General features: G+C 45.8%; 2 protein-coding genes across 6 annotated transcripts; both read left to right on the forward strand.

Annotated features, from left to right (window-relative positions):
- The first annotated feature begins 520 nt into the window (after positions 1-520).
- Positions 521-5,235, forward strand: LOC120957647 (uncharacterized). 4 transcript variants are annotated; one of them, XM_040379955.2, is made up of 3 exons: positions 521-1,524; positions 3,504-3,761; positions 3,834-5,235. In XM_040379955.2, exons 1-3 carry the CDS (start codon positions 1,455-1,457, stop codon positions 4,742-4,744), a joined length of 1,239 nt encoding a protein of 412 aa, XP_040235889.1. In that variant the 5' UTR covers positions 521-1,454; the 3' UTR covers positions 4,745-5,235. The 4 variants fall into 4 exon arrangements, with proteins under 4 accessions (XP_040235889.1, XP_040235888.1, XP_040235890.1 ...); XM_040379954.2 differs by having other exon boundaries at positions 539-1,524; positions 3,831-5,235; XM_040379956.2 differs by having other exon boundaries at positions 545-1,524; positions 3,531-3,761; positions 3,831-5,235.
- A 79-nt stretch (positions 5,236-5,314) lies between these two features.
- On the forward strand, positions 5,315-19,751 carry LOC120957644 (uncharacterized). Of its 2 annotated transcripts, none has more exons than XM_040379949.2 (5): positions 5,315-9,493; positions 11,451-11,603; positions 13,380-13,565; positions 17,340-17,801; positions 17,870-19,751. In XM_040379949.2, exons 3-5 carry the CDS (start codon positions 13,415-13,417, stop codon positions 18,934-18,936), a joined length of 1,680 nt encoding a protein of 559 aa, XP_040235883.2. In that variant the 5' UTR covers positions 5,315-9,493; positions 11,451-11,603; positions 13,380-13,414; the 3' UTR covers positions 18,937-19,751. The 2 variants fall into 2 exon arrangements, with proteins under 2 accessions (XP_040235883.2, XP_040235884.2); XM_040379950.2 differs by having other exon boundaries at positions 5,315-9,347.
- The last annotated feature ends 59 nt before the right edge of the window (positions 19,752-19,810 follow it).

Below are 19,810 nucleotides of genomic sequence, written 5' to 3' on the forward strand. Positions count from 1 at the left end.
CCTCATATTATGCCAGTTCAAGGCAATTGTAAAAAAAACTCTACAAACTCAAACTGAGCCCTATACATACACGTGTACCAGGTCGGATGGCTTAATATTCACCCCGATGCGTATGTATCAAAGTTCCTTTACCTTCTGCTGGGTGTACAGACTCGTTGCGATTCGACAGCACGCCGATCTGGGGTAGAAATATTATGATTGATAGGGAAGCCGCTAACCAGCCTCTTCGCAGTAAATGGCGCGAATAGCTCTATACAGCGACCAGTCGATATTCTCTCCCGGGGAGTCAGCCTGTTCTCAGGGATTACGTTATCAGTAACTGTGCGCGTGAGTTACTGCCCACAAGTCTGTTGCAATGTGTATGTAGGTTCATTGCCAAGAGCACTACAATTGGAACACCAACGTCGTTAGTAAGGCGATGGGTGGATGTTTTGGTTTGAGAATTCTATCGATAATTTCTACCCAGGGTGGCCATCTCCCAGATAAAAATTTACTAATAAGTTAACAGAGTTTGAGAGCGTTCTCAGTGATGGTAGTACACACTGCACAGCTATTCTGGAATCCAGTATTCTTGTCCATCGGACTAGTGTGCTCAACCCAGCGGAGTCATCTCTCGCTCTCGCATCTAAGCCGCATCGTGCATCGTTCAGAACTCCGAGCGGGGTTCAGCCTCTCACACAAACTGTGTCCCAACATCCCTTTGGACCACTACTACCGGAGCCGCGATCGCAATGATCATCATTCATATATGCACCGTCCGCTCCGTTGGAGCACTGCGCCCTGCTGTACTACCCTGCTGCTGACGGATTCCCGCTCGCTCAGCCGTCGACGAGTGGATGTCGCCCAAGGCACCGGCAGTCACACTTACACCAGCGCAAGCTGTATAAATTCTGATCAACCGACATCTGGCAATTTAGTTGCAGTCTGATATTTCATACGAACGATTGGAGACAATCTGCTACGAAGAACGAACCTTTCTCGGCTGTGCTGTGTGCGTCAGAAGATGATGTGCTGTGCTATGCTGTGCTGCTACAAAACAACAAAAAACATTTAAGTGCAAGATTGTGTTTCCTGTGTATCAAAGTTCTGTGGTGTGCCCAATTCTTTGGCACGCTCTTCCAGGGGGATCAGTGAACCGATTAAGTACAGCGAAAGTTCTCCGCGCTACCCGCAACGACGCAGAGTTCGATCAGTGCCCGTGATTGCCCCGTGCATTGTTCGGGGGTTTGTTAGAACGGATGTTCGCTTGCGTGTGGGTCTGCTGTGTGCGAGTAAGGCCTCCGTGTTCCAGGTGATCGCCTGAGGAAGTGACAGCCGACAGGAAGCGGCAACCGAAACTAAACCCGAAGCCAGTGATAGTGAAGGGAAATTGCATTAAAGCAGGATTCAGTGGGTCACTGGATTCTAGCCATAGTGATCGGTGATCCCAATACGCCCCCTCGAAGTGTCTCATCATGCACAGGCTGATAGTGCTGCTATTGCTGTTGGCACTGCAAATAGCGCACCATCGTGCGGCCGGAAATGGTACGGTTCTATTATTGCTTTGCTCTATTTTCTCTTTCCACTCACGTTTAACACAAACACACACGCATTTATACATACGGACCACACGACAAAAGTGGGTGTGTTCCAGAACGTTTGTTCACGCTGTCCGTGTCGAATTTCCAACGGTACGTCACGAACCCGATCGTCGGATGGTCCCGGGTCCGATTACCCGGACGGATCAGTTCAGGAAATGCAACAAGCGCAAACATCCATTTATCCAATTGCGCATTGCCGCTTCTGTATGTACGTCGGTATGGTATGTTACTGAGCAATTTCACTGCCACAACACCCACCCACCACTGATGCAACGCCAATCGCCATTCTCGGAGCACCGCTGCCCCGGGCACTGGTATGGGGGCAATGTGCATTCGGTTCCCGCATTCGTATTCATCCCTCTTATGTTGGTAGAACCCAAAGCTAAACATCTTCCATTCGACTCGTCAAGCTCAATCAGTACACGTGCGTGCTTTAAGTACAGCTACGTCGTCTTCCACTACAAGCATTCTCGTTCGCTCGCTCGCTGAAATAACGGGATTTCAAACCCGTTCCGTCTTTGCTATTGCCTACTAGACACAACACCATACAACCAATCTGAGTGGAGCAAACAAGGTTCGCCAAAACCACGTTTTCAAAACAGCTGGTTGCTATGTGGGAGCGTGAGTATGTGCGAGATTGCAGAGGTGTGATTTGTCGGGAAGAAGAAGGCCGCCAGTGGGCGCAAAATAATCAAATAAAAGTGACCGCGCGCCGCCACGTCTCCGGCGATACGCGACGATCTGCCCGATCCCAAAAGGGCAGTGACGAAATCGGTGACGATTAAGCCGGGCCACAATCGCGCGCGCTGTAGTTCCCGGCTCCGACTTCCCGGATCCTAGCTTTTAGCTCAAGCGACAAAGTATAGTGAACTCCCTTATTTTCGCCTCGCGCGTGTCACTGTGTGTGAAACTTATACCCGGGCAGCATCCAGTCATCGTCGTCGTAGGGAACGACGTTGACGAGAACCAGAAGCTGTCACGTTAAGGTCAAATGAAAAACAATTTATGTAAAATCGCAATTGAAATGTTTAAACATAACAAAGAAAAGAGTGTTGCACATAGCTCGAAGATGAGGATGATGATATTAGTGAGGGTAATGATGATGATGATCATGATGATAGGGGCATGTGTAAGGACCGCCGATGAGTGGTGTACGTGACAACGCGCTAGCGGGGGCAAATCATGTCGTCAATTAATGGTCATCTTTTAAAGGGATCACCCACATGAACAATGGCACTGTTCTCAGGAGTGTCTATGCAAAGGTCACGCACCACAATGTGAGCACAGATTGTGAAACACTGTTTAAGCACTATTGGATTACATTACACACTTCTCTGGGGGTACATGTTTTTTTTCGTTACGCCGCTGTAAGCTCCACTTGGTCTACGCGATAAATCGCGAAACCGTGCGCTTTGATAACATCTTGACGCAAACACCTTCACACACTGGTACCTTGCAAGCAGTGTGGAGCCATTACTCAAGCGCCACATCTCTCGCCATCAATACCGTTTACTGACACTAAACCGATCGATATTTACACGCCCGCTGACCTTCAATCCTGATGCGATCTGCAATCGCCGTATGGCAAATATGTTTTGCTGCACCACCGCCACCGATGCGCGGTTGGAGTTGGGTATGTAAACAGGACACGTTTTTCCCCCGGAATAATATTTTGTTTGTGTTTTAACCAGCCATCTCCATCGACGAGCAAAATACCCAACCAACAACACATTTTCCTAATAAAATGATAGTTTTATTCAAACATTCTTACCAGATATGTCAGAACTTTTGATTCTTCCACATAGTTCCTATGTTGAGATCATGTTAAGACATGTTAAGATCTTTATTTAAGATACTTCTTTAGCCCTAACTTGTTCTCGCCTGATCGATGAACGCAGCCATTATTTTAAAGCGAACTATTAGTTCTATTGCGACAATTTCTCATTACAGCTGTGGAACGCAACTGTGTTGTACCTCTGAAGCCGGACTGGTCCTACTCTTCGCCGCTGATTTTCACACAGAACGGAGTGTTGGTTTCGCCCGAGAATGATAGTTACGATGTGGAGGACATTACGCTGGCCACCGGCGATGAGGTGGTGCTCTCCTGCTCTCCAAACTACTTTCGCGAGTTTTCTTCCGAAAAGGTACTGTGGGCCCGGTGTAAGAAGGATAAAACGTTTGGTAAGTAGTGGACATCTTAAGATCCATGTTGATGTGGATGACATTAACGACATGCATTGCTTTGTACAGTAGTCAACGATGCGGACAAGAACTTTGTATCGGCGTTGTCATGCAAGGAGCGACCAATTGAGGAGATCATCGTCTCGGTGCGTGGCTGTCCGGCAACGTTACGCTCGATCGAGTACGGCTTCACCAATCCTGTCACCAACAAATCCTACATTCTCGGCGAGGCTTGCTACGACGTTAAAGTCGGCCGCACCCATTTCATCCACACGAAGGTAAAGTCCGGCACCAACAGCATCGAACAGCTAGCACTCAAAGTAAAGGACAACGTGACTTACTTCCATGGCTACCATCCGACGCAGCGCTACAAGGTGGACCTCAGCAAGGCGCTGAACATCAACGATCAAGCAGAACGCTTCCGACCCGTCTTTGGGCCGAAAAATGCGCCCAAAATCGAGGCCCGCCGGTACGTTAACGAGGCGCTGCTCACCCACCGACAGTATCTTTCAGTATTAAAGATGGCCTGGAACTATCAGATCGTTAAGGATCGCGATCAGCTTCTGAACCTCGACCGACTGGTGCAGGACATACGCGGCCTCGAGGTGCCCGAGGTGGAGATCTACACCGGAGCGCATGGCGTCATGACGCTGCAGGACAAGCACAACCAGAGTGCGGAGGTGTACCTAGTGCGCGAGAACCGTTTCCCGGTACCGCAGTTACACTGGACGGTGGTGCGTTCGCAGGAGCGGGCAGTTGCCTTTGCCGTCTTTGGGAAGGCACCACAGACCGAGCAGGAGCGCGAGCGGCGCACTTTCTGCATGAGCCAGTGCGAGCAGATCTCATGGCTGAAGAAGCTGCACGAAAATGACGCATGGCAGGAGGCTCGAGCCGGGTTCGTACTTTGCTGTGAGCTGGAAGAGTTTCGCCGTACGGTCAAGGAGATGCCCCAGGTCACTGGGGTAAAGGCTGTGCTCGTGTAGGGCCCGGTGTTATGCGACTAATTGTGCTATTGTAGAAATCGAAGCAACTCCACAAAAAGGAAATGATGCAGCTTAATTCGATTGAATCTCCTGTTCAGATACCCGTCAGAACACGCCATCACATAACAACACAACAGTCTCAGCGGGTTTTGATCGAACAGACCAACAGTACAGCTATTCGGGCGGGCTAAGCGATAAGGAACTGTTTTACTCTCTATCGATTGATTGCTGCTGCTAGTACTTCCACAGCTACCACAACAACTACTATGACTACTTCTTCTGAAGTCTATCCGACCCTGCTCGAAGCACGGTGTCGGTATTGTGATTTGAGTTCACTTTGTGTGTATGTGTGTATTGTTTTAAATTAAAACTCTAGCTCTTAGTATGTAGTATTTAAACAAAACAAAAAACAAAACAAAAAACAACACATGAACAGAACTAGCATTGCGCAAATAAAAAGTACAATTCGTTTAGTGTGCTTGAAACGTGAATGATGTTGCCGTTGGTATAATTTATGTCAAGTGTATGATGCATCGTTTGGTAAGTATCACAATAGACAGTATTCTAGCATCAAATCTAGGAGTAGTAATTTCATAAATTGTGTCGATAATTTGCAAGTATATAAGATGGCCTTGATGAAACATACGTGCAGCTTTATATCTGTGATTCAAAACACCGAAAGATCAAATCGGAGTATCTACATCAAACGAATTCCATAAATTAGATTCCCATGTGGACTAGTTTGTTGACCTAACCTGCATCGGAGAGCACTCAAAACGCTGATGCAACTCATCCCACGTGATATAAGTTCATCTGACATTCTGGATCTAGATTACTCGGTCACTCGCGAGTTAGTTTAGCTCCCACATATGCCAAATGTTTACCGAAACGCAATCCTACCTCAACTTGGTGCTTCTAAACGCTAGTAAAAACTCGGAATTAGACGCGTTGGGTGCAATATGAACTACCAGAGCCTGGCCAAACACAGCCAATGCGTCTACCCGGTAGGCGAACAATAGAAAGCGCCACTTTTTCAGTCCATTACGTGATCGGCATTCTACACCGGTTTTGATGAAGCTGCCCGGACTCCGAATATGCAAATCTCACTAACCCGGTGAACAGGAGGGTTGGAATTTAGCACCCGATCGTTTAACCGATTCCGTCGCCACACATGTGCTGCGCATAATGTTATCTGCATCCCCCCTCGGCGGTTAGGTGCATCAAACAGAGCTTTGCTGTGTTAAGCCAGGACTCTTCATTTGGGGAAGCCGATGACCACATGGATCTGGAGGGGCACAAATGAAAGCGATTATGGGAAGCAATTTCACCTACTGGCCACCACAAACGTTTTTACCGCATGCAAAACGGTCACCTGGTGATGGAACTTTCATAGATTTATGCAAAAATGTTTCCCCTCTCATAATTTCAGGCTAAACTGCCGTCAATAGATAGGGGTGATTTGTTTGTTCCAGCATGCTGTGTCCCAGAAAGGACTTTTGCTTTTTCCACCGACTGTGAAAATGGTGCTGGTGTTGCATTGTTTCACGTACCGGGTTTCCCTTTCTATAAATGTTTGAAGCAACTTATCCATCCCAAGCATCGAGGGAGAGCCCCTGCCACGCGTGTAGTCAATCAAAGGCCATCGCAGGACTGTCAATGATTTCGTCGGTCAAATTATAGCACTAAGCTTTCGTTTCATTTGCAACAAGTGTGTGCGCTTATGGATTAGTCTGTACGATCACCGTACTAAAAACGTTGCACTAACCGGACCAAACGAATGTTGTAAAATTTGAATACCAAGCACGTAATACTGCTGGAGGAACGTCAAATGAATCCGAACGGCATTATGGTGCGCGAGCACAGACACCCTAACACTTAGCACCCCAAGCACTTAGTTTTGTAAGTCTTTGAAGCGCAACTATATTGGATCATCATACCATACAAGTGCAGTGTAAACAAGCGAGATGTTACAATTCCTGCCCGAGAAGATCACCATCGAAGATGCATTGAGGATCGTTGCCGGGTTCAGATCGGGCAAACGATTATGGTTTTTTCTAAAGAGGAAAGAAGCGACATCATCAAACAAATGTGCAAGTGAGCTCACATCACGTTAGCTAAAAACGTGCCACAATTAGCAGTGAATGATGGGTACTCGGATCAGGCACAAAAGAAAGATATCTTAATGCCACATTAGTACGATTTACTAAAACTCTTCTGTTACGTATTAAGATTGTTTATTCGATCTCGATAGAGCACAAACACAGAATTGAGTACAAAATTAATGAGGTGAGTAGATGTATAGGGAAAACCAACAAAACTATCCCGTTGAGAACATCTCTTAAATGTATGGAAAATACAGTGAAATCTCTCTAAGATGTCGTCTCTTCAAGATTAATTGTTTCTTTAAGATGAATATTTTGACGGTCCCATCATATTCCATACATTTTATGTCTCTTAAAGATGAAGGTCTCTCTAAGGTGAACGTTATATAAGGTGCATATGCGATTTGGCAGTCGAAATTCTGTCGACAGTTTGCAATTCTGTAAGATTAATTTTTGAACGACAGTTTGCAAAAATATTGGTCCAAGGATGCCCGGTTTTTTCGGTGGTTTCTTGGAAACTTCAAAGCAACAACTTCATTAGTTTTCCTCAACATGAATATCTCTCTAAGTTGACGGTCCCTTGAAGATTTAGAGAGATTTCACTGTAACTACATAAATATTCATAGTTTTAAGATATTTAGAAGATACTACGCAAAGTTGCGTTCGTGTTATTCGCAAAGAAAACGGCTGACAAGCCGAAACGCGACCTTTTCGGCTTGTCAGTCCGCTTAAATGTGGACGCCTAATTCGCCTGAACGATCCCTACCCTGCTACCAACGCACGGGCACTTCCGAGCGATCGTGACACTGTCTTCCATGTTCTCCGGGTTACCGGGGCTCCAGGTAAAGGTTAACTAGCGCGATTGAACTGTGATCGAGCCACTTTTGGCACAGATTCAATCGGTAAGGTTACAAGAGGCCGCACGCACCGCAAAACATGTAGTAAAAACACACACGTAACTTGGGCTGTTTGTGTGTGTATTGTGTGAAATGAAGAAACACGCTGGTTAAACGCTGGGAACAATCTCACTCCCGAGGCAAGGCGTTCCCACAGACGACGACTCTCGATAAACCATCACACGTATTGTTCACCACCCACAACACCAACAACATCCCCCTCCCGTCGGCATACGCATGTTGTTATAGGCCTGGCCAAGCAAGTCGCCAACATTTTCGCGAACCTGATTGTGTGTTTCGTTTGCCCACCCCCGGTCGCCGCGAGCCGAATTGTGGGGGGTTTTGAAGATGAGACAGACACACACGGGGACTATGGTTGCGGTCTACAGACTCTTCGTGCGTTAGACCCACAATGTTAGACAAATGCAAAAAAATATGATTACCCCAGGGGAGGAAGGAGTGAAACAATCACCGCGCACAAAACTACGACCGGCACCGCACCGAAGTATACCGATAACAATAACATGGGCCCCCTCCCGGGAGATGCGACCAAGATAAGGGAGAGATAGAAACGTCAAACACACACCTGAGCGACAACGACCAAAGGAACCCGGGAAACTCCACCCGACGACCGGGGGTAGACCGTGGCGAAAACGACCATAAAAGCAACAAACTCGCCCTCTCCCCGGGCTGCTCGGTTACCCCGGGCTCCCTGACCTGATACAACAAGACTGAAGATGGCAAACGAGAGCGAATGTGACCGAGCGCCCGCCCGCTGCCAGCTGAGACAAATGGAAGATGACAGCAATACGGAGAGCAACGCGCGGGCTGCCAAAGCCTTCAACCTGAAAGAGAGTGAAAGAAAGCAACTGCGAAAACCGAACAGCATAGGCAGAGAAAGCCTGCCGAGTGACCAGTTGAAAAGTTGGTGGAATGTTATTTATTTTTTTATTATTATTTTTTTGTATTCTTAGAATTCAATAGATATGTTTCGATGGAAAATAGAAAAGTTTAAAATCCGATAAGTGAATTTAAGTATGTTAAAGCAACCTTAATGAATCTTTTTTCAATTAGAGTAATCGTTCGAAGCTCTTTTTAAGCTCCTAAAGATTTATTCCAAGACTAGAAAATGAAGAGCATACAAGAGCAAACATATGAATTTCCAACCCTGTAGGGGCAACGTCATTAAAGTGCGGAAAAAACAAACCCATTCAGCAAAACTTCCCCATTTTCCTTACACAAACTAGTCAAACCATCAAGAGCGCGAAAGAAAACGAAAACGGTGTAGGATCCATAGCCACAGCAAGCCCCCTCTCCTCTCAGCACGAAAGAGAAGAAAGGGGCTGCGACACCAAACACGCGCAAAGACGGCATTGCCAGCCCATGCCCGCCAAGGGAAGGGGCAAATGTACACAGCTCACCATCAACTACCATGGCGAGCGATGATGATCATGATTTAAAATTTAATTCATTTTCAAATCGAGCGACCATTCGATCGGCAACAGCATAACAATACGCAAGCAGAAATTTTTCTTACGTTCGCGAAAAACGGCGCGCAAAACGAAGAGAGTGTAACTCGCGCGAACCCTTGTGCGTTTGAAATTGGTGTGTATTTTGCTTCCACTGTGTGTTGTTTTGTGTGGTTTGTGATTTGTTGTGTGAAGGCTTTCATTATTGGCATTGTCTAACTGTTGCGGTCTACATTTTGGTGTTGTCCTGTGTTGTGCAGCAAAAATAGAAAACAAATATAGGTTGGTTTTATTGGAATAGTGCCCCAGTGTCGTGCTGGCTCGGTTAGATGGAGGTTATTGGTTTTATTGTGACTTTTCAGTGATTGTATTGTGCTGATTTTGATGGCAAGGGGTCGTACTATTTTGGAAAACACTTTTCCTACGTAACCAATTGCATTCGTACTCTAACGGAAATCAGTGACTTTAATGCATTTTGTACTTGTACGTTTCCTTGAAACGATAAAATATCGATTTCAAACAAATTTAACACAATTTAAAAGTTCAACAAAACAGGTGATTTGATATCAATTTAAGGATGTTAGTGAGAGTTTTTCGGTGTAAAAATCATTCACTTTTCTTTGGTTCCGGTGCATAGCAGTGAAAACAAAACAAAAACCCCATCATAAAACACAATTGGCAAACTTAATTCTTCTAGTGGTTTCAAAACAGCCAAAAGTATAAAAACGTACTAAATGCATGGCCCCCAAAACAAGTTTTCCGGCATAATATTGGCTGGAACACAACAAAAAGAACCGAGGGACAAACAACCAACACCGCCAAAAAAACAAATCGGCCCCGATCTATAAGGCACCGCCGCCGGTTTGCAGTGTAAAGACGGTCCTTTTGCTTCTGCTTGAGTCTTCAAAATTCATTCCAGGAACTCCCGCTACCCTCCAAACCGGGAGGAAAGACAGAAACGAACGCTGGAATGAAAAAAAATCGACACAAAAACATAAAACGGGTTGTCAACAGGGAACCGCGGCTGATTGATGTATTAATTAAATTCTTTGATTGAGCTGCGGCAATACGTGGTGTGATGTGCAATAAGTGAATGAATATTGTGATGTGTTCCCGCGCCTAAAACTGTGACACACACACCTGGCCGTGCAATCGAGAATCTGTAACGTAGCAGCGTCAGCGAAGGGCAGAAGTGAAGGGCTGCGACAGGCTGTAAAGACATTGCATTATTGAAAAGGAAAATTACCATCACAAACCAAGCCAGAGAGGGACGGAAGAGTGAGTGAGGGTTTGAGGGGCCCATCAACGAAAGAGAAAATTGAAAAGAACATTAAAGATGGGTTGTGAAATGGTGAGACTGTTGCAATGAACGAAGAATGATCTTTGTATAGCCCTCGACAAAAAACGGAGGTGTGCTAACGAGAGGATGGATGGAATTATCTCTTTCCCTTTCCACTACCACGCATATAGAAAAAAAAACAAATGGGAAAACATTAAATAAAACCGACGCTCTGTTTTTCGTTTGCTTCAAAAATCGTGTGCATCATAAGCCCGCCTGAAATCGTGTTATCCTTCAGGACAGACTACAAGACACACACATAAACACACGTGTTCATGGTAGAGCCCTTTCTTCCTCGCGTGCGTGAGTGTGTATGGGGGTTTCAGTTTATTCTTTTTTGGCATTTCGCTTCTCCCTCTCCCCCCTCCACCCCCCTGCAAATGACATCCCTTTGCATAAATGCATGTTAGCCATCGATCGATCTACAATTCGAAAACGATCGTTAAGCGCTCTCGCCCTGAGTCGACAGCAACGACTACCACCACAACGTGGACCACGACAAACACAACTTGCCTCACTCGCATCCCTATTCGACAACGGTGGACAAAAGTTGACTGTTCAGAAAATATTGATTTCGGTCAAATTCAAAGAGATCTTCAATGAAGTGTTTTTTTTTTCATCCGCCCCGCTGGTACACATTTTCTTCGCGCCTTCGTTTACCTCGCCCGCGGTTGCATAAATTGCCCAGCCCTTATTCAATCTTTCCAGCCGAACGCATATATCCCTAAATAGGGTTTAACATAAGCTGCACTTTTTTACCTGTACTTACTTTCCTCCTCTCTGGTGTTCCTTTCTCATTTTACTTCGCTTTCTTCGGCTACCCCGTCTTACCGGTGATCCCGCGTCCGGATGATGTGATATTTATTGGTTCACTGATTTGTGACTACCTTACTCGGCCAGTGTGTCACTGCAGTGTGGACGGGTTTGAGCGTTATGTTTCAGCCAGCGAAAACTTGATACTTTATAGCCGAGTCAAGAGTATCGCCCACACAAAAGAGGCTAGCCGACGAGTTAGAGTATCGAAGCTGTTGGTTAAAAGCCGATTATCTTAAGGTAAGTTTTAATATTTAATACAGAGTATTTAGAAACAAATTAAAGTAGTTCTTCGGGTCTACAACAACCGTAGTGAAATTGTATGATAATAAAAGCTATGCTCCATTGGGAATCCTTATCACGGCTCCAGTTTGTTACAATTATCTGCTAGCGTTTTTTACCTATTTTTATAATCAGTTTTATAATTCTACAATCAAATAAGCTCCACCATAACATGCGCATATCTTATGAAATAAAGTAGACATACTTAACCAGCTTCCACTGTGAAATTGAAAACAAAATAGCATCATTCAAGATGGGATCATTTGCTACCTCCATAGCAATAGCACCTCCTCACTTGTTTTCCAAACAAAACGAAGTATCATCAATCTCGCCAAGTGGAAAACAGACTGATCGAGGTGGAAAAGCTCTCCTGTCAATAACGTAACCAACTCTTTAGCGTCATCCTCCACCCCAATCGCCGGTGCTGAGAGCAGGATAAGCCTATAGCCATCCGTTTGATTTGTCATGCCCCTATTGTTAGCTGGCCGTTTTCGGTTAACAAGCGCAGGCCGCAAACCGCAACAGACAGGTGCAATTTGAGCTCTTTAATGTATCGCGAGGGCCATTTGTGAGGAAAAACACAGAGAATAGCAAGTTCATAGCAAGTTTGTTGCAGCCCCTTCCATGGTGGCGCATGTAAAACACACCCGCATGTAGGGTTTGTATCAACCCTATTAATCACCGCTTTGCAAAGCGCAAAAACTTCCGGCATAGTTGGGTAGGATAAGTAAGTTCGCCTCCCTGCCAGGCTGATCGAAGAAAACTCTCTCGCCCACTATCCATTGGCTCATCTTCTCCGGGCACCGAAAGCGGTGTACATAAATGATTAACTCTAATCAGCATGGAACGAATTTACACTGCACGTGATTTGATTATCGGATACATTTGGATCCATTATTAGACCACCTTCGCACACACACACTCACACATTTGCCACGGCCTAACTAGCTGTTACCAACCTTAACTGCCAGCGACTTTGGCTTACGTGCAAACGAAAACTTTTACTTTCATTAAATTATGAGTACAAGGGGGAGGGGAGTGGCGTCGAAATTGCAAGAAAATCGAACCCAAAACGCACCACAACAGATGAGGTCAAGCAGGAAGCAGGCAGTGACTGCTAGTTAAGTAGGTTTCACAGATTTGTTATTGAAACAGCTTGAAGGGTTCTGTTTTGTTCAGTGTGAAAAATTCAATCAAAGCATATCCAACCGCAGGTATGGAGAGGATCTGAGCTTTACGTAATATTGATTAATGTTCGCAAGCGCCTTTAAAGTGTTTCAGTTTTATTTTTCCTCCCTGCCATAGAAACGCTCGTTGCATTAGGGAAATTTTGCCGTTACACTTCATGTGTAGTACCATTATGTATTTTCATAACATGATCTCCTCGAGTTAGCAGGCATTTTAAAAGTGTTGCATTTAACAATTCAGCACAGGGCTTTTGTACTCATAAAGCATTGATCACGGGTGTTGGCAACATTGGTCAATGAAGAGGGGTACCGATGACAGCTCGGTAATCGATCATAATCTCGCCCAAAAATAAAAGCTCATCCACATAAAACACACGCACTCGGCGTGGCAAGTGATACACAGCTGATTGCAGAGTCCGAGTTTCAAAATCGAGGCCTCCAATATCGATACGGTCACTTGGCAATAGGCCAAGATGTTGATGTGGTAAGGGCGCTTCTTTCCATTAAGTCTAATATATGTTTATTTTCTACACTCTCTTGCGCATAGATTCCACGAAAGGAACCCGCGAACCGCGCGCCAAGATGCACCGAGAAGGAAGAGTGTGGCCATGTGTGGTGTTTCTGATAGCTGTGTGCGCGGAAGCGACCGTTGCTCATGCACACGGCAATTTGAAAGCACTGCTGGCACATGACATCTCATCGCACGAAGCTACAAGGGATGATTTCAATAACGGTAAGTAAAATGGTCGACACGAAACTTTTTCTTCGTTGTTTACTTACGTTATTCATAGCCAGCCCTAGGGAGTCACAAAAAGATTGCTTTTATATCTTTTAACTTTCTACTACCAACCTAAACGTTACTGGTTACTGAGAATTGAAATGGGATTAAATGTGCAATAAAATAATCAAATCAAGTTTCGATTCTCGCCAAGCGACTCCGGTGCCCGATGTAGTGTGCCGCCAATTCCTCTTAGATGCGTAATCTTTATGCTCTTTCAAGCGAACCAACTGCTTACTCGAAAGGAACGATTAAACGATCGGTTTTTTTATGGCAAAGCTCAATCGGGCAGCTCAAAACACGGCCTAACCCGCACATGGGCAGGTCGGGGTGGACTCACGCACGATTAGCACAGCCGTCCTCGGGTATACAATGTTGCAATAGGGGAGGAATACAGCCAAACCTCGCGACTATATATAATGTGTGTATAACCTCGTGTGCCCAGCTATATAATGAAAATAAAGGCGTACTAGACCAGCTGGTGAGATTCTCTTCGCCACATTCATTGCCAGGGCCACGGTCATCGCGCCAGGGCCTAAGGTGTCACACGAGCATGCATGTACAACGGCCAGGCCCATTTTGGGAGAGTTGAACCCACCCGGTCGGACCATTGGAGGTCTCTCGGGGTGGAAGAAGATTGAATGCTCACAGACAGAGGGATCTGGTTCCCACAGGATGGCATAGCATACCCCGTCGCAGTCAAGACACAGTCCGACGCAAACCGCTATGCCCTGTTCTGTGCTGGCCGACCGGGTGTCGTGATAATCAACTAAAATATTTTATTGATTTCATTAGTGAAACTACACCGGTCGCCAATGGAGCGACGATATCAAACAGCCCCCGTTGTCCGTTTGTGTCGTTCGGTTTTCCCAACGCCCAACCGAGCGCGATCGGGATTCGCAATCGACGGTTACAGACTCGTTTAGGCTACTTAGCCATTTATGTGCTTTCTGTTTGTACTTCATTCACACTGACCATCCACCAAGACGAATACAACGACGACTGGCTACGAATGAATGGTGATTGCGACATGAGTGAACATGATCTGCTGTCTCAATGACAGGCAGATGTTGCCCCGTATCGCTAATCGCAAGTGTGTTGAACATGAATGGGCTGACAACTGCTGCACAAAGCCAAACAAACAACCATTTAGTAAAATGGTAATGGTAGATATAAGTTGTATTATGCGTCACTGGCAAGTACTTGTCACGGGAGGGCATATTCTCCTTTGACTGAAAGCGATTGTTTAGCACGTTCCGAGCAACTAACTTCCAAAAACATCAATAGCCGCACAGCAACTAACCCTTACCTAAAATTAATTCCACAAAGAGCTTCTTCCGATCCCACGGTATGCTGTGCTGACTGATAAATCACATTAAATGACCTTTTTTCTAATTGACCAGTTGATGAACACAAGCGTCCCAAGCCCATTCATCAAATCGCTTCGAGTTGTGCAGTTGGTTGTTTTTCGCCAACTTATCACCCCAGATAAATGTCTACATTACTGGTTGCATTTCGACAGGCCGTAAAACCCGTTCCGCCGTTACTGGCCAATAAACCTACGGCTGACATCCCATTCCACAACACACACATTTACTCTCACAATATGCGCTTACCGCTTTCTATCTTCAACATCGTCTCTAGCATCACCACTTCCACACCCCTTCGTGTCCTTGACTGTATGCTCTCGCCCAAACATCAGGTAGACCTTAACAAAATCTTCCGGGATAGGAACGGGAAAATTTATCATTCAACTATCACTTAACAGATACCATAATTCGCTCATTACTTCGCCCAGGTGGCAATGGCACTGATCAATTGTGTTGCGTTTGTCTTCTTGCGACGGCCGAGCAAACGTCTTGCGGAAGTACGCCGAGAAGAAAACGCCAATCCACCGGCAGCACTATGGTGAAATGGAGATGAAACGACCAATTAGGTAACACTACCAAGCCGACGGGTTCGGTTTTTCCTTACTTTTCTTTCGTGTACTTTCCTATCGTCATCGCTCCTCTACATACACAAAAAAGACAAAAAACCCGGCAAAGAGGAAGACACACTTTAAAAATAAACATCCTTCGTTGTCGATGCTGCTTGAACGACAGCAAACATATGATGGGAATAATGCATTTCCCAAACTTCTTTGGGCTCTGTGACATCAGCTGGGTGACACACGTACGACGGCGGGGCCGGGACGGAGAAACTGTGCAGTATCTTCGCAAGACCAACTGCTACACGTGAAAAGACGACATGGTTCACTGCAAGAAAAGTGCCATCCGTCGTGTGGAGACAGTTTACCAAGATCGCTCAACATAGCTTCCGTACACCGGCCATCGATGCTCATCCTGTAGAGATCAAACAGCCAATTCAGTAGCAACGAAAGGCGGTATAGTTGACCTAGAGGTGCGGATGCATGGAAGAGAGACATTGAAATATTTAACCAACCTATTGAAGGGATCTAGTTTTTATGCATACAGAGCGTTTCTATTAATTAATTGCATAATTAAACAAAGTACCAATATCCTAATTCCACAAACTTAACAGAATCTCATGAGATTGGAAAATGAACCCTACTATTCATAACAATTTCCTGTCAAAATTCTGTTCAGAACTATTTTTTCTCCTTACATATCATCCACGTGCTTCAACACGCAGCCTGCACTGTAATCATTCTGCCGACGACGAGTTCAATAGACTTTATACCGTGGTGTATGGTGCTAGCTGGAGGCACACTTTTGAAGGCAAGTACCGCACGAGGCACCCAAGATCGTGCTTACCAACAGGTGCTTCGAAGCAGGTGCAGTTGCGCAGTACACGTGCAGTAACGCGTTGCAATACGGACCTTTCTGGTGTAAGATTCATTTTTTATTGACCATTGTTGTCTCGCGGTGTGTGTCGATCTTCCCAACCCTCCCTCCACCGACGGACGGATAATTTCTATCGAAGGAACTTGCAGTGCACACGATGAGCAAGCAGGTTATAGGAACGGTTTGTTGCTTGGTTGCCGTTATGCACTGCTTTATCGTTTTGTTTCTCCTGTTCGAGAGGGTTTAAATTTTCCACCGAAAGACGACGCACGACTTGGAAAGGGCGACGCATTTAGCGAGACAACCATTTTCACATCAATCACGCACAAAAGCAACACATTGGCAGAAATTTTAATGCGATATAAACCAAGCGCAATCGTACACGTGTCAATTGATAGCAAATTCAAAGGTCATGGTGCATGGAAACCTTACAAAAGATGATCAAATACCGGTACCGAAAATGAAATCTCAAGGCACTCGCTTCGTGCATGCTTGCGGTAGAGTTCGGCAGACGGAGGAATTGATGCTTTGCTTTCACTTTCAATTTTCATCTCATCAACACAGGCGGTGCATCATGGTTCCGGTGAAGTAATAAACCGATGACAATGGAATCGCGCGCAAACGATTAAAGGTTTTAATTAAGCGCACGAACTACCTAATTGATGTGTCACACCAATCTATCACGACCAACCCAGCAATAAAGAAGTACTATTATAAGAAGCATAACAACGCCATTCATTGTCCAAAACACTGAACCATGAGGGGGCATGAAACACAATGCATTTTTGCTAAGCATAGTCTAATGAACTTAAGCCTGAAGCTTCAGTCATTTCAACTTCAAACAGAAGATAACATATCTTAAAGCCATAAGCAATAATTCCTGCCATCGCTAACCGCTTGCCCGTGTCGTATCGTTTCGTTCCAGATTTAGCTCGCAACTTTCACTCGCCACGGCTGGAATACAACGAATGGTTACCGGTGGGCCGTGGTGATCCGCTCAAGAACGATCCAACGTACGACTACAGTCCACCGGTGCTGGACCGTGTGCGCTACTGGTCCGACGGTACGAAGGATAAGTCGTCGGGCAACGACATCCTGCTGCTGGGCGTTCCTTCCAAGAAGACGGTCGGTATGAGCAAAGAATGGAACAGTATCCCGTTGCGCCGTAACTACTACTCGACGGGGCATCAGCATCACTCGGTAGCAACCAGCCCGAACCAGCAGCCTCATACCGTTCTAATGCCACCGCCGCGTAACAACTATCTCGGCGGTGCGGAAGGGACCGGATTTTGGGGTAGAGAGTCATCCGCCTCCCAGCGAGTCGATACACAGCCTGGTAATGGCTTCAAATATCGGCCTGGAAGTACCTATCAAGAACAATTTTCTGGTAAGATGAAATGTTGTATAAATAATATATGCTCCTTCATTATCTTTGTAATTATCTTCCGGTAACAGATGTAAAGCACTCCGAGTCCCCTCTGTCGCAGCCTATTACGGCACAATTCCATCATCACCATCAGCCCCAGCTGCAAGGAGCCAGCGGATTCAACCGACAACAGCAACCGTACGTCACAACAATACGCCTGACGACTCCGGCCGGAGACACTGTGAAGCGCCCCCTACTCAAGACGATACTACAGAATGAACATTCCTACCCGTTCACGAAAACCGCTATGACCAGTACGGTTACCGAATACACTTCCGGCGGGTTCTACGACGTACAAAACATTAACGCCATGGCACAAACGATATTCCATCCTCCGCAAACCACTGAATACCTTCAATCGCAATCACCGTCGTTCCCGTCAACCAAAACGGTACCCAAGATGAGTAAAGACACCCGCACACCTCAGCAATACGACACTCCTGTCGGTCCCTTCGTAACACCGGGCACTACTCACCTGCCTACCACGATGATGTCCACCACGACAATGCGCAGTTCAATCACGCTACCGAGCTCTTCCAGCACGGCAAGCCCCATGGTAACGACGCCGCCTACTCCAATGGCAATGACGACCGATTCGGTCTTTTCCCACTACAAACAACCGGCAACATCGGAACGTTGGTCACCGTATCTCATCATAGAGGGCCACTCGAAGGTGAAAACGTACGGACTGAATACGAACGATACACTAATGCAGTTGCCTCGCATGGTTCCTGTCACTAGCACAAAAGATCCGATCGTACGGCATGTGGTCAACCGTGATCCTGACACTGGTGCCGAGCTGGCAGTCACACACATCGCTACCAAGCGCCCGCCAGTGTACGAAATTCACACGGAAGCCGCACCGCGAACTGTGAAGAAAAATGGAGCCGGAATTCAGCAGCAGCGGCAAGACGAGTCGTCCGTCGACACGCTACTTACACTGCTCGAAGAAAGCTCATTCGAGGATATGCTGAAGGAGGAGAAAGCACCGGAAAATGCCCTGGACGATGGTACGGCCAATTCCGTCAGCAAGGACAGCAAGACGCGCCGAAATGTACGCGTGACGCGACAGATCTACCGACTCGAGGGGCCGTGATGTTTTTTTTTCCTTTTTTTCTTTTTTTAATGATCATACGTTGCAATCATTATCCGATATACGCTATCGTACGGGACCGAGCACATTAGCGTATCTCGAGTTTTCGCGTATAGCGGATAGTTGCTATATATCAGACATGGGCGGTCCCTTGGTACAATCTAGTGTTGGGAAATACGAATTCTAAGAGGGATTCGAATCTTCGAATGCCAATTTTGCTTGGGATTCAAATCTCCGAGAAGTGGATTCAATCTTCAAATATTCCAAGTACCGAGTCTCCCAACACTAGTACAGTCGTCAACTCGCACGACTTAGCAATACAACCGTCGTGGGTTCAAGTTTAGAATGGACCGTCCCCTCGTAACAAATACTGACTATCCGGCTACGTGGTACTGAATAAAATCTCAAAAGCCTGTTTAGGCCGGCATGTCGGCGTCGGACATTAAGTCACGTAGAAAAGAACTAGATCAGGCTTATCTGGTATTTTCTAACAAAACCATACGGCCATATATACTGCTAGGACATGATGTACTAGAACTGATCAGCACACACACAGAAGAGAACACAACAACAAACCATAGAACGTAGAAAATCGCCTTTATCTTCTTCCGACGGCGACAACAGAACTGCAGATCCAACCTTAATCTTGTTTCATCTTAATAACTTCGTTTACGATGCAGGGACGAGTTTTACCTACACTAAGATCATCTGTAAATAGTAAATGCATATGTTTAAGTTAATTTTAAATAGACTAGCGAATTTGTGAATACTTAACGAAGTAAAGTGATATACAGCTGGCGTTTACAGCGCTCCATTGATGTTTCTTTGTGAAATGTGCGATTCGATTCCGAACTTGCGTTAGTTTTCTGAAGAAAAT

This window comes from Anopheles coluzzii, chromosome 3 (genome assembly GCF_943734685.1).
Source record: "Anopheles coluzzii chromosome 3, AcolN3, whole genome shotgun sequence".
Lineage (NCBI taxonomy): Eukaryota > Metazoa > Arthropoda > Insecta > Diptera > Culicidae > Anopheles > Anopheles coluzzii.